Source organism: Fundulus heteroclitus, chromosome 2 (genome assembly GCF_011125445.2).
Source record: "Fundulus heteroclitus isolate FHET01 chromosome 2, MU-UCD_Fhet_4.1, whole genome shotgun sequence".
Classification (NCBI taxonomy): domain Eukaryota; kingdom Metazoa; phylum Chordata; class Actinopteri; order Cyprinodontiformes; family Fundulidae; genus Fundulus; species Fundulus heteroclitus.
In genome coordinates, this window is record NC_046362.1 from 33,216,857 (window position 1) to 33,228,474 (window position 11,618).

The window sequence follows — 11,618 nt, forward strand, 5'->3', positions numbered from 1 at the left end:
CCCATTTTTATTTTCTGAACGTTGCTGTTTGTGGTCAGTTTTAGCAGATCTGTTCAGTTTCAGATATGATCAGAAAATGTTCTCAGAGGTACACAACAGCAGCTTATTTTATGGGTTTTATTCATTATTTCTATCACACAGCGACTCCCAGCTCCACCTGGGAGGAAACTGCAGTGTTTATGCAAAACAAAATTCATAATGAATCTCATCCAGCAGAGTTGTTTTGTTTGTTTTGACCCGGGTCGCTTGTAAATCTTATGATAAAAACAGCTTTTAATTTTGTTTTATTTCAAAATTATGTGATGAAACCATCTAAGCGTTTGTTGGTTTGCTTGTTTGAGTGAAGAACATCAGTTTCTATCCATATCCCATCCTTTTATTCTGATAAACAAAGGTCTTTCTACATTTCTTTGTAGAGTTAATAATGTTTTTTTAGTCTCCATATTAGACATCTGTGTCTAGTTTATTAACAACAGAAATATAATTTCATTTTGTTCTATTAAATTTACGGGTAGAACAAAGCGTTTCATTATAAAGTATAACTTGGTTTTCTGCTTATATCTATTCGCCTATTTAACCAGCTTACCATCACCTCCACTGTCAGTCAGAAACATGTAAATACTTTGTAAATAAGAAGAAAAAAGCTATTTAAAGGAGGTGATGTAAAATAAGTGCCTTTTGTACATCCTGCTAGGTTTTTTGTTGTAGTTTTTTTTTGTTTGTTTGTTTTTTGAAGTGTTCATCAAAGAAAAAAACTGTTTAATAAAATGTTCTAAAGGACCTGACTAATTGTGAAAGTTTATTTTTATTTTGGTATCTTTCATTACAGTGCCCCTTATGTAAGGAAGAGCAAGGTAAAAAGTGACAGGGGTAATTTGAAAAAAAAAAAAAAAAAACGATTTAAATGCAACAAAAAATGCAAAGTAGCAAATTTTATCCATCTCAGTCTGATAAACAGATTTTAAAGAGAAAAAACTTTTCTTCTTAATTTTTTTCAAAAGGGTACATGAAGGATGTTTTATAAATGGTCTTTTTTGATCAAAATACAAGCGTTAGGCCAGGAGTATTTTCAATGAGAAGCAAAAAAGTGAGACATTTAAGTTAATGGCAGCAAGAGGTGCATAACTAGGGAGTAGTAGGAGAGGATAGCAGAGTGAAGGACAGCTGCAGCAGCATACCTACAGTGATAGCTCAGGATAACCTAAGCCACTCTAACTAGAGGCTTTGTCAAAAAGGAAAGTTTTAAGATTAGTCTTAAAAGTAGACGGGGTGTCTGCCTCACGGACCAAAACTGGGAGTTGGTTCCACAGGAGAGGAGCCTGATAGCTAAAGGATCTGCCTCCCATTCTACTTTTAGAGACTCTAGGAACCACCAGCAGACCTGCAGTCTGAGAGCAAAGTGCTCTGTTAGGAACATACGGGGTAATCAGAGCTCTGATATATGATATTTGATTCTAAGATCCAAAAAATTCAAATATTCTTTATTTGTGTTACGGTGGTGAAATTTCTTTCTGGCCACTCCAGCTGAGAGTACACATAAAAAAGACAAATAAGCAATGAACAAGGATTTCAGTGTTTTTCTTCTTCTCATTATAGCGCTCAAAATGAAAAAAGATGGAGATTCAAAAGTTTGGGTCATAGATAAAAAATTATGAGGTAGTACGGTGCTTTTGTGCAATGATGATTTCAGGCTTCATTTACCGAAATCTGCATTTAGATATTCTGAGATAATAGTGTGCAATTATGCAATAACATTAAAGTGATTGTAACGTATGATGCTAGTAACAGTGGGGTGATTTTTAACGTATTGGACTGCAGTCTCCCATCAGGGGGCGATAACCCTCACTGATTATTAAGGGCTTTATTTGTGAGAAGAAGAAATTTAAATTTAAATTCTATACTGGATTTAACAGCGGTTGAGCCAATGAAGAGATTATAAAACAAATTACACTGTTATTACATATGGGGTTCATCTAGACATATTACATCTACTTATTTTTGATACAAATGGCACCCCATACTCAACCTTCTTTCGAAAACACAACTTGTTAAGTAGTTTATTCAAATGTACCATGAGTATACTTATTTCATACTTAAAATGACTTGAAGTTTACTTTTTATAAACTATATTTGATATATTTAACAATAGTATAATGAAGGATACTTGACTTATATAAGCAGAAGTCTAACGCCAAGTACATTTGTTAAGTATATAATAAAATTAACTTCAACTTTTTTTTGCTAAGGAAGCTCCTCTAACATTTTCCAAAGTTGGAGCATTCCCCTTTACACTATCTAGATAGGACCAAGGTTGTGTGTCTGGTTACTTCTGTGTAGATCGATTCTGCATCATGTTTAGATCACTATCCAGTGACACAGAGGTGAAATGTTTTCAGTTTCCTGGCAAAGGCCATGAGATTTTTATTTAAAATCTCCTGGTATTTCAAATAATTAATTTTGCCTTGAAAGGTTTTCGACGCCTTTAGAAGAGAAACAGGCATTGGTGCAATGTTTTATTTAATCGGATTCAAAACTCATTTTCAAACAACATATTTTAAAAGGGAAAAAAAAAATAAAGCTTAAATTACACTTATTTTAAGGCATTGATAAGGGTGCCATTACCACCAGTGATATTACTTCAAACATAAAGGATAGGTTAGAAGAACTGATCTCTATTTATTCATTTATTCTATTTATTTATTTATGAATAATTAGAGATCAGTGGTTAGAAAACGCGATCCAGTTCAAAGAAGCGGAACCATTCGAGAGTCGCGTTTCCACCCGGACCCATTTCTTTAGCGGAGAATCCTAAAATGTGTTGCTGTTTGTAAACTTGGGGATCGACAGAGATAAAGTGATGATTTATTGAATTATAGGCGAGCAGTTCGTGTTTCTGGGATGGCCACGCTGGTTCTGGATAACGGAGCTTACTGGGCCAAGATCGGTTACAGTCAGGAGAAAGTCAGGTGAGCACCCAGGTAGATCCACCGGTGAAATGGATAATTATAGGAATAAATCATTCACGGATGAATCTAACCCGTAAAACATGAATATAGATTATGGTATAAAATACACAAACGTATTGTATATATATATATATATCTGTTGAATAAATGTATACGTTCAGCACCTTCTGAGGCTTAATGTTACATTATCTTTGTTTACGTCTTGTAAAGCAAGACATTTCATTTTTATTGATTCAGTTACCCAAAACATCCAGTGATTTTATATATATATATATATATATCTAATATATAGATATATATAGATATATATTATGTTAGATATATATATATATAAGAATAGATCTATATATGTAGATATATATTATATAATATATAGATATATATATATATATATATATATATATATATATATATATATAGATAGATAGATAGATAGATAGATGAATGGATAGATATAGATATATTTTGCTAGATGACTTCTGAGAACGGAGTATGTAGAGCTAAGGAATAAAGTACATTTTATTGTAATGAAATTCACTGTGACTGGGATCAGTGTTTTCTTTTTTTATTCTCCAATCGAGTTAATTATATAGAGAAATGCTTAACAACAATAGCTAATAACCTTAGGCAATGTTGGCATATACATTAAAAATATAATTTTAATAAAAAACATTTTTTACAAATAAAACAGTCAAAATGGGCCAAACATTAGTTATTTATTCCCCTTTTACTGTAACCCCCTTAAAAGAATGCCGTGCCTCCAGAAGTGCCCTAATGAGTGAACAGAACCCAACTTGTGTGTCATTTAATCTCTATATTCTGTGACGGCCTCGGGGGTTTATTAAAGAACATTAGTGAACAAACAGCATCATGAATACCAAAGAATACAGCAGATGTGTCTGGGAGAAAGTTCTAGAGTAGTTAAAAGCTGGGTTAGGTTCTAAAACAATGTCCAGCCAGAGCTTTGTTCAATCCATCGTCTGAAAATTGAAAGACGTGGATGTCCAGCAAGACTGACAGAGTAGGCAAGAAGGGATATTCACGAGAGAAGCAGCTTAGAGACCCATGGTAACTCTGGAAGAGCTGCAGAAGATCACAGCTCAGGTGGGAGAATCTGACAACTGGACAGTTATTTTTCTCAGGACTCACACCTTATAGAAACATGTAAAATGTGGTGGTGGCAGCATCGTCCTATAGGACTGATTTTATCAGAGCTGATAAGAATTAAAATAAGATTGGATGGAGCTGAATACAGGGCAATCCTGGAAGAAACCCTGTCTTAGGCTTCAAAAGACTCGAGGCAGGTCAGACTACAGTCAGAGCTACAGTGACAAGGTTTGGATCAAAACATATTCATGTGTTTGAATGGCCCAGCCAAATCCCAGACCTAAATCCAACTATAAGAATCAGTGGCAAGGCTTCAAGACTGACGTTCACAAATGCTCTTAAACCAATTTCATGCTAAGCTTGAGGTATCTTGCAAAGAAGACTGGGCAGAAATAGCTGTTTCTAGACTTGCAGCTGTATTTGCAGCCAAAAACCCTTTCTTTTCAATCCACAATTAAGTTATATTTTGAATTATTCTATTGAAATAAAAGCCCAGTAAAATACATTGAAGTTTTTGGCTGTAATGGAGATCTATCTTATGGATACTTTTGGAAGGCAAAGTATAGTCCCTCAGTCGTGTTCTGGGTCTTAATTGGCATCTCCATGTAGATTGATGTCTCTTAAAAACCTCCAGAGGGAGATATTTAGGAACCATCCTGATCAGATGTACCTCCTCAGCTGTCTCCTTTTGATATAGAGAAGAGTAGCAGTTTTAATTAAGAGCTCTTCCTGAATGCCTTCACCATATTTCTTAAGGCAGATCCGCCCACAATACAGGGGAAGCTCGTTTCAGCTGCCTCCATCCAAGATCAAATTATTTTATTTATTCTCCATATTTTAGTGTGGAGCTTTTAATCAAGAGCTTCCCCCTCCAGATCAGTTCCATCATGTTAACATTTGTGCAACCCAAAAAAAAAAAAAATGACTTCTGTCTTTTCTGCATTGACCAGGAGGAAATTCAGTCTCGTCCACTATGGACTTCTCTTATTAACTCTAGTCACGTGATGACGCAGAGCGATGAAGTTGTGTATCAACAGCATAAATATGGTGAGAGTTGTCGTTATACTCCATAATCTGCAATTATGAGAGTATAACTAGAGTCTTGAGGAACCCCACGTGTGATCTTTGCTCACTCAGATTACTAAATGACAAAAACCCAGGAGTCTGTTCTTTGTATCAGTCTTGTTCTGAGGTATTTCCTGACTTCTTCCCTTCCCTCTCAGCGTCATCCCAAACTGTCAGTTTCGCTCAAAGACGTCCAGGTTAAAAACGTTCACGGCCAATCAGCTGGATGAAATCAAAGATCCCTCAGGTCTCTTCTACATCTTGCCCTTTCAGAAGGTGAGTATTACACTTAAGTTCATATCAAACAACAACAACAAAAAAAACCTCTGGTGCTAACAACTAAAAATGAACGTAATGCGTCTGCAGGGTTACTTGGTCAACTGGGATGTCCAGAGGAAAGTGTGGGATCACCTGTTTGGAAAGGAGATGTTTAAGGTGCTGCACTGTTTTTACCCACAGAAGGGAACATTTCTGAGTGGGTTTTCTGTTTTAGAAGCTGTAGCTGAGCTTGTTGTCTCTGAGCAGGTGCAGTTTGCAGACACCAGCATCGTCATCACGGAGCCGTACTTCAACTTTACGTCCATTCAGGAGTCCATGAACGAGATCCTGTTTGAGGAATACCAGTTCCAGTCGGCCCTGCGGATCAACAGTGAGTCTCAGCGGGAGACGCTGTGACCGTCTGGGGATTATCTCCTCACATCCAACCAGAATATTAATAAGAGTAAAAAAGTAAAAAAAAAAATTTTTGTGAACTTGTGCTAATTTCTATCTGTGCACTAACAAGCAACGGGTGAAATCTGTGTTAAATAAAAATTTATGGCGTCATTAGTCTTGGTAAAATGTCCCGCTCGTCCCATTTGAGCATCCTTGTTGTCCCACATTTGTTGCCATCAGTGCAGAACCAAAATCACTGTTTTTGTGGTCTGTACCTCTAAAGTCTGATTGTGTGGGCTATTTTGGCTAAAATCTCCTTTTTGTCTTCCAGCCGGGTCACTCGGCGCCCATCACTACTTCCACACGAAGCCGTCGGAGCTCTGCTGCCTGGTGGTCGACTCTGGGTTCTCCTTCACCCACGTCGTCCCCTACTGTCGCAGTAAGAAGCTGAAGGAGGGTATACGCAGGTCAGACAGTGGCGACCTTTGAAGGAAATGACGCCGATAGCAGCAGCAGGGACACTAACGGCAGCCTCTTGCCTTGTTTTGTCTTTTCAGGCTCAACGTAGGAGGGAAACTGCTCACCAATCACCTGAAGGAGATCATCTCCTATCGGTACGGAGCTCCCTGCCCCTTGGTGGGATTTATTTTTTTCTGCGCCATCTCTTTGTGTTATATAAGTCTGGTTTCTTTTCATTTCACAGCCAGTTACATGTGATGGACGAAACGTACGTGATCAACCAGGTGAAGGAGGACGTCTGCTACGTCTCTCAGCAGTTCTACAAGGACATGGAGATCGCACAGTGAGACATGCTGATGTTCCTCCTCGTTTGGGACACTGGTACCGCGTAGATCCATGTCACCATCTGAGCCGCGGTTCCCTCTGTCTTTCAGGATGAAAGGGGAGGAGAACACTCTGATGAGGGACTACGTTCTTCCAGATTTCAGCTCCATCAAAAAAGGGTTCTGTAAGGTGAGACTGATCGTCCTCCCATCAGTGAAAACTTTGTGGTTCTTAAAAGAGTTTATTGAGAACTTTCTGTGGAGAGCAAAACAAAACCATGAATGTCATGGCCCATTCTCTGTGAGGTCCACAGTTTTATATATCAGGACTTGATACAACTCAGTAAGACAAATGGAGCATTGCCCAGATGGGTGGGATCTATTTCTGGACTTGTGCTGCATAAACCGTGTCCAGATCTTGTTGACGGCATCCCATGATCCCCTGTGCTGTCCTTACCACCCGTGCTAATTTCTTTCCTCTCCTGCACTGTGCAACTCCCATACCACACTGTTACTTTGAGACATAAAATGCTTTCTATTGTAGCTCTGCAAAGGTTTTTTTTAACAGCTTAGTGGAAAGTTCAGTTAGTTTCAGTTTCCTGAGGAAGAAGAGCCGTGGTTGGGCTTTCTTCACCAGGTGGGAGGAGTTCTCAGTCCAGGAGAGGTCATAGGAGATGTGTCCACACGCTCCTGATTGTCTTTATGGGCAGGACAGCATCAGTGCAGAATGGATCTGCAGGATCTTTCTACACGTTATAGAAAGAGGTGAAATTTTTGTTCACCAGAGATACTAATTTAAAAATTGTGGTGAGCTGGAGGATGTCGCTGGGGAGAGGGATACCTGGGTTTCTCTCCTGGACCTGTTGCCCCCACAACCTGATCTCAGATAAGAGGAAGACGATGTTTGGATTTTTTGTTCGCTCATTATGGTCTTTCCTTCAGTTCAGACAGTTTTGGTTGTTTTTACTCTGTGGGCTGGTTCTAATGCGTCGTCAAAATGTTCCCCCACCCTGCAGCCGCGAGAGGAGATGGTCCTCAGCGGAAAGTACAAGACGGGCGAGCAGATACTGAGGTTGGCCAACGAGCGCTTTGCTGTTCCTGAGATGCTCTTCCATCCGTCGGACATCGGCATCCAGGAAATGGGAATCCCAGAGGCTATTGTTCACTCGGTCCAGTCGCTCCCAGAAGGTTTGTTTCTCGAACTTAATTTCAGAATGAGAACGACGCGTTTTAAATTTCAGAGACGCAAACATGCATAAAGTTTGGTTTTCGTATCCTCCTGTTAGAGATGCAGCCCCACTTCTACCAGAACATCGTCCTGACCGGAGGGAACTCGCTGTTTGCTGGCTATAGAGAGCGTCTGGAGGCGGAGCTTCGATCACTTGTCCCCGCCCACCTCCCGGTGTCAGTTTTCCTACCTGAAAAGTAAGGAACCTGGTTCTGGTTAACTCCATTTAAAGATCTGTTTCAGCTGACTGGATCCAACGGGATCCACTGTCTGTCGGAAAAGCTTTGATTGACGTTAGTTGCTCTGCTTAAGAGTGTAAGCGTTTTCCTGCCACTTTACACCCAAACAGAACCAGACCTTGCAAGGAAAAGCTGCTGCAAAGTGCATCCAGAGTCTTAACACTGTTTTTGATGTTGAGCGGCCTGATGGTGGCGTTAAAATCCGCTCCAAAGGGACCCAGCTGCCTCGACCAAACTCTCCGTGCTGAAAAGAATTTCAGAAAACCGATTTAATGTTCAACTTAAAACAATTACAGATCGTTTTTTTTTATCATCAAAGATGATGCTAGTAAGTTTTCTGGCTGTCAGCCGCCTGATCAATGTACAGTATTTTTCAGACTATAAGGGGCACCAGATTTATAATGCACACAGTGAATTTATTAATTTATATGTGTCTTTGTCCACATATAAGATGCACCGGATTATAAGGTGCATTAAATATTATTCCCAAGTGTGTAATATCACTCCTCCTCGTCCTCAGCTCTCTATCCGTCTCTGTCAGGAGGACAGAGTAGCTGGACTACACTGCCCTGTTTCTAACATAAGGCTAAAATAAACTTTTAAATTGAATTAACTTACTCGGTTTATTGTTGCTAGTGCTACTCCGGGTTTGGGCTGCCTTACGTGAATGCACTTCTAGTTTAGACATTACAGTCAGGCAGTCTAGTAGACAGCTCAGGGGTCCTATCAGGTAGAGAGACACAGTGTACCGTGATGCTCCTAATATCCATTGAGCGGAGCGGCTTTGTCATAGTCGTACTTACACATTTTAACAGATTTTTTAGCGCATTGTACCACATAAAATCAGCCAGTAAGCACAACGGTAATCATATATCAATTTTTGAGAAAATTTAAGGATTTTTAGTGCATCTTATAGTCTAAAAAATACGGTCATTTATTTTGTATTCAATCACTAACTGGAACAGTTTGGCTCTCAGTGAAAATGATCGGATTTGATCCACATACAGACCAGTGATCCGGATGGATATGGTTTGTTTTCTGCTTAGGGTCCGGCCCGGCTCGGTTCTGTACAAAGTAAATGTCCTGCAGCTCAACACTGAACTGGAGGAAACCCGTCTGCTAAAGTGAAGGAACCAGGTTCCCGGTGTCTTCGGTTCTGATCCTGAAATCTGTAACTGTGTTCTTGTGCTTCCAGTCCGGTCTGTTATTCCTGGGAAGGAGGGAAGCTGCTGGCTCACAGTCCGGACTACGAAGAGATGGTAGTGATGCGGGAGGACTACGAGGAGAACGGACACATCGTCTGTGAGGAGAAGTTTGATATTTGAAAAAAACAAAAGAAACAGTTTTGCTGTGGGTGAATGTCTCTGATTGGGAAGAGAAGCCGTCTTTACAGACTCCAGGATTAAAGGAAGAAACGTGTTTCCTGTAGGAATGTTTCAGAGCAGCAGAAGAGGATTTTACCCTACACACCCAAAAACATTGTCAACTTTTTTTAATAATAAAATAAAAACTTGAAGACTGTCTCCTTTTTTTATCCTTTTCATGTCCTCCACCTTCTGTAAAGTACCTGATGAAGGTAAACTGTGACGGGGTTAAAGAGAACCTCTGATGTCCTGCGGCTGCTGCAGGATGATTTTTTTAATGTTTTCAGCTTTATGGAGGATTCTTCTGGAGAATTTCTGCCTTTATGTATTTTAGTGGAACCATTTCACATCCAAGACCTTCTTATTTCTGGACCCCGTATCCAAAACTCCAGTCCACGTATTCACAAAGAGTCCTCTGACTAAAAGGAGCTCTTACTGATCTTAGAATTACCCCGAATTCTAAGATTTTTCTTAGAATTTTACCTCGGTGAGATAAAAGTTATTCACTAATCGTCTCGGGCCTTAAGAGAGTTCCTAAAGAGTAAAATATTAGGAATAGTGAGGAGGACTTTTAACGAGCCTAAGAGCGTCTTAAGCAGAGAAGATGGTGAAAACAGAGAGCTGATTGGCTGATCCACCACCTAAAGAGTGAAGGAAATTAACACGTAAACTTCTTTAACAATCATACAATTATTAATAATTGGATAAGATAAACTGTATCATCCCCATAGAGTGTAATTAATTAGTTTCAGTGACCGGACGGGTTAAAGGTGAGACTCTAGTATAAATAAATACAGGGACATATATTAATTAATTATGTTTAAAACGTAGAAAACTTTACAACTACAGTACAAAGGAGTTTCTATGTTTTTTACAGTTTATAAATGCACTCAATAATAAAAATTTTAAAAGAATTGGGGGTTCATTAAAGGTTGTCACTCGTTTTAACATAAAAAAACTGCTTAACATTGTGTATTCGGGTTATAGTTTGATTTTTTTTTTGTAGTTCTTAGTAGACTTGGATTCAGAACATTTATTTAATTATGAGATCATCAGCCATCTGCTACAATTCAAACTAATTTTCAAACCTCAGCATTTAAATTACGTAGGCGCATAGGAGGTATCAGAAATTTGGATTGATAACACAGAAGGTGTGGCTTTAAGGTGAAGTTTATGTGCCCATTTACCACATTGTTTAGGTGGATGATCAATAAAACAGCTTTCTCTGTTTCTGCCATCTTCCCTGCTTAATGGTTACCAACAATACACACAATACTTCTTCTCCTGAACCTTCAGGGTTTAAGCACGTTTTCAAACTTGAACAGGGTGGTTACTTTTTCGTTTTTCCTAATATCTCGGGTACGTCTACTCAAAATGGATTGACTCAATCTTTTTTCTGCACAAGATCAACAAAACGAGAATCTGTGTGGGAAATTAGATTGTACAAAGGTCCTGAAAAAGTTCCTTCTCCAGATTAGGAAGGAAGTACTTCTCCATCCACCGATCCGTTCTCAATACCCGAAGGGTCGCCAGGGGCTGGTGCCTACACTGCAAAAACAGAACTAAAAATAAGTAATATTGTCTTGAAATTAGTGTATCTGTCCTTGATTTGAGCAGGTAAATAAGATGATCTGCCAATAGAATAAGATTTTTTACACTTGAAATAAGAACAATTCATCTCCATCATCTTATTTCAAGTGCAGTATATCTAATTATCTTATTTTAGGGGTGAAAATACTCATTCCATTGGCAGATAATCTTATTTACCTGCTCAAATCTAGGACAAAAACACTAATTTTAAGAAAATTTTACTTATTTTTAGATTAGTTTTTGCAGTGTACCCTGAGGGGTAATTGTTGGGGGTAAACCTGAAAGCTCTCCAGTCCATCACAGGACAAAACTTATTTTTTGGACTGTGGGAGGAAGTCGGAGTATCTAAGGGAGAACCCATACCTGCACTGGGAGAACAAGCAGAACGACCCCAGACCCGCATTTGAACCCAGGCTCACCTTCGTGCAAGGTAACAGCGCCACCAGCAGTTCAGCCCATATACTACTTTTCCTTTTATCCTAAATTATGGTTTCCCGTGTTTCAAGTTACATTTCAAAATTACATTTCTTTTGGAGGCGCCGATCTTTGCTGCGTTTGTCACGAGTTCGAGTCCCGTCTCTGAGACCTCGTCTCTCCCTTTCTCTCTTTCCCCTTTTCCTGCA

The 11,618-nt window shown here is 39.1% G+C and overlaps 1 protein-coding gene across 1 annotated transcript; it reads left to right on the forward strand.

Annotated features, from left to right (window-relative positions):
- Positions 1-2,778: 2,778 nt before the first annotated feature.
- On the forward strand, positions 2,779-9,381 carry actr6 (actin related protein 6). The gene is made up of 11 exons (XM_012867650.3): positions 2,779-2,966; positions 5,297-5,414; positions 5,505-5,573; positions 5,664-5,787; positions 6,124-6,259; positions 6,350-6,406; positions 6,496-6,594; positions 6,686-6,764; positions 7,591-7,762; positions 7,861-7,999; positions 9,237-9,381. The coding sequence occupies exons 1-11, from the start codon at positions 2,899-2,901 to the stop codon at positions 9,364-9,366; spliced, it is 1,191 nt and encodes a 396-aa protein (XP_012723104.2). The 5' UTR covers positions 2,779-2,898; the 3' UTR covers positions 9,367-9,381.
- The last annotated feature ends 2,237 nt before the right edge of the window (positions 9,382-11,618 follow it).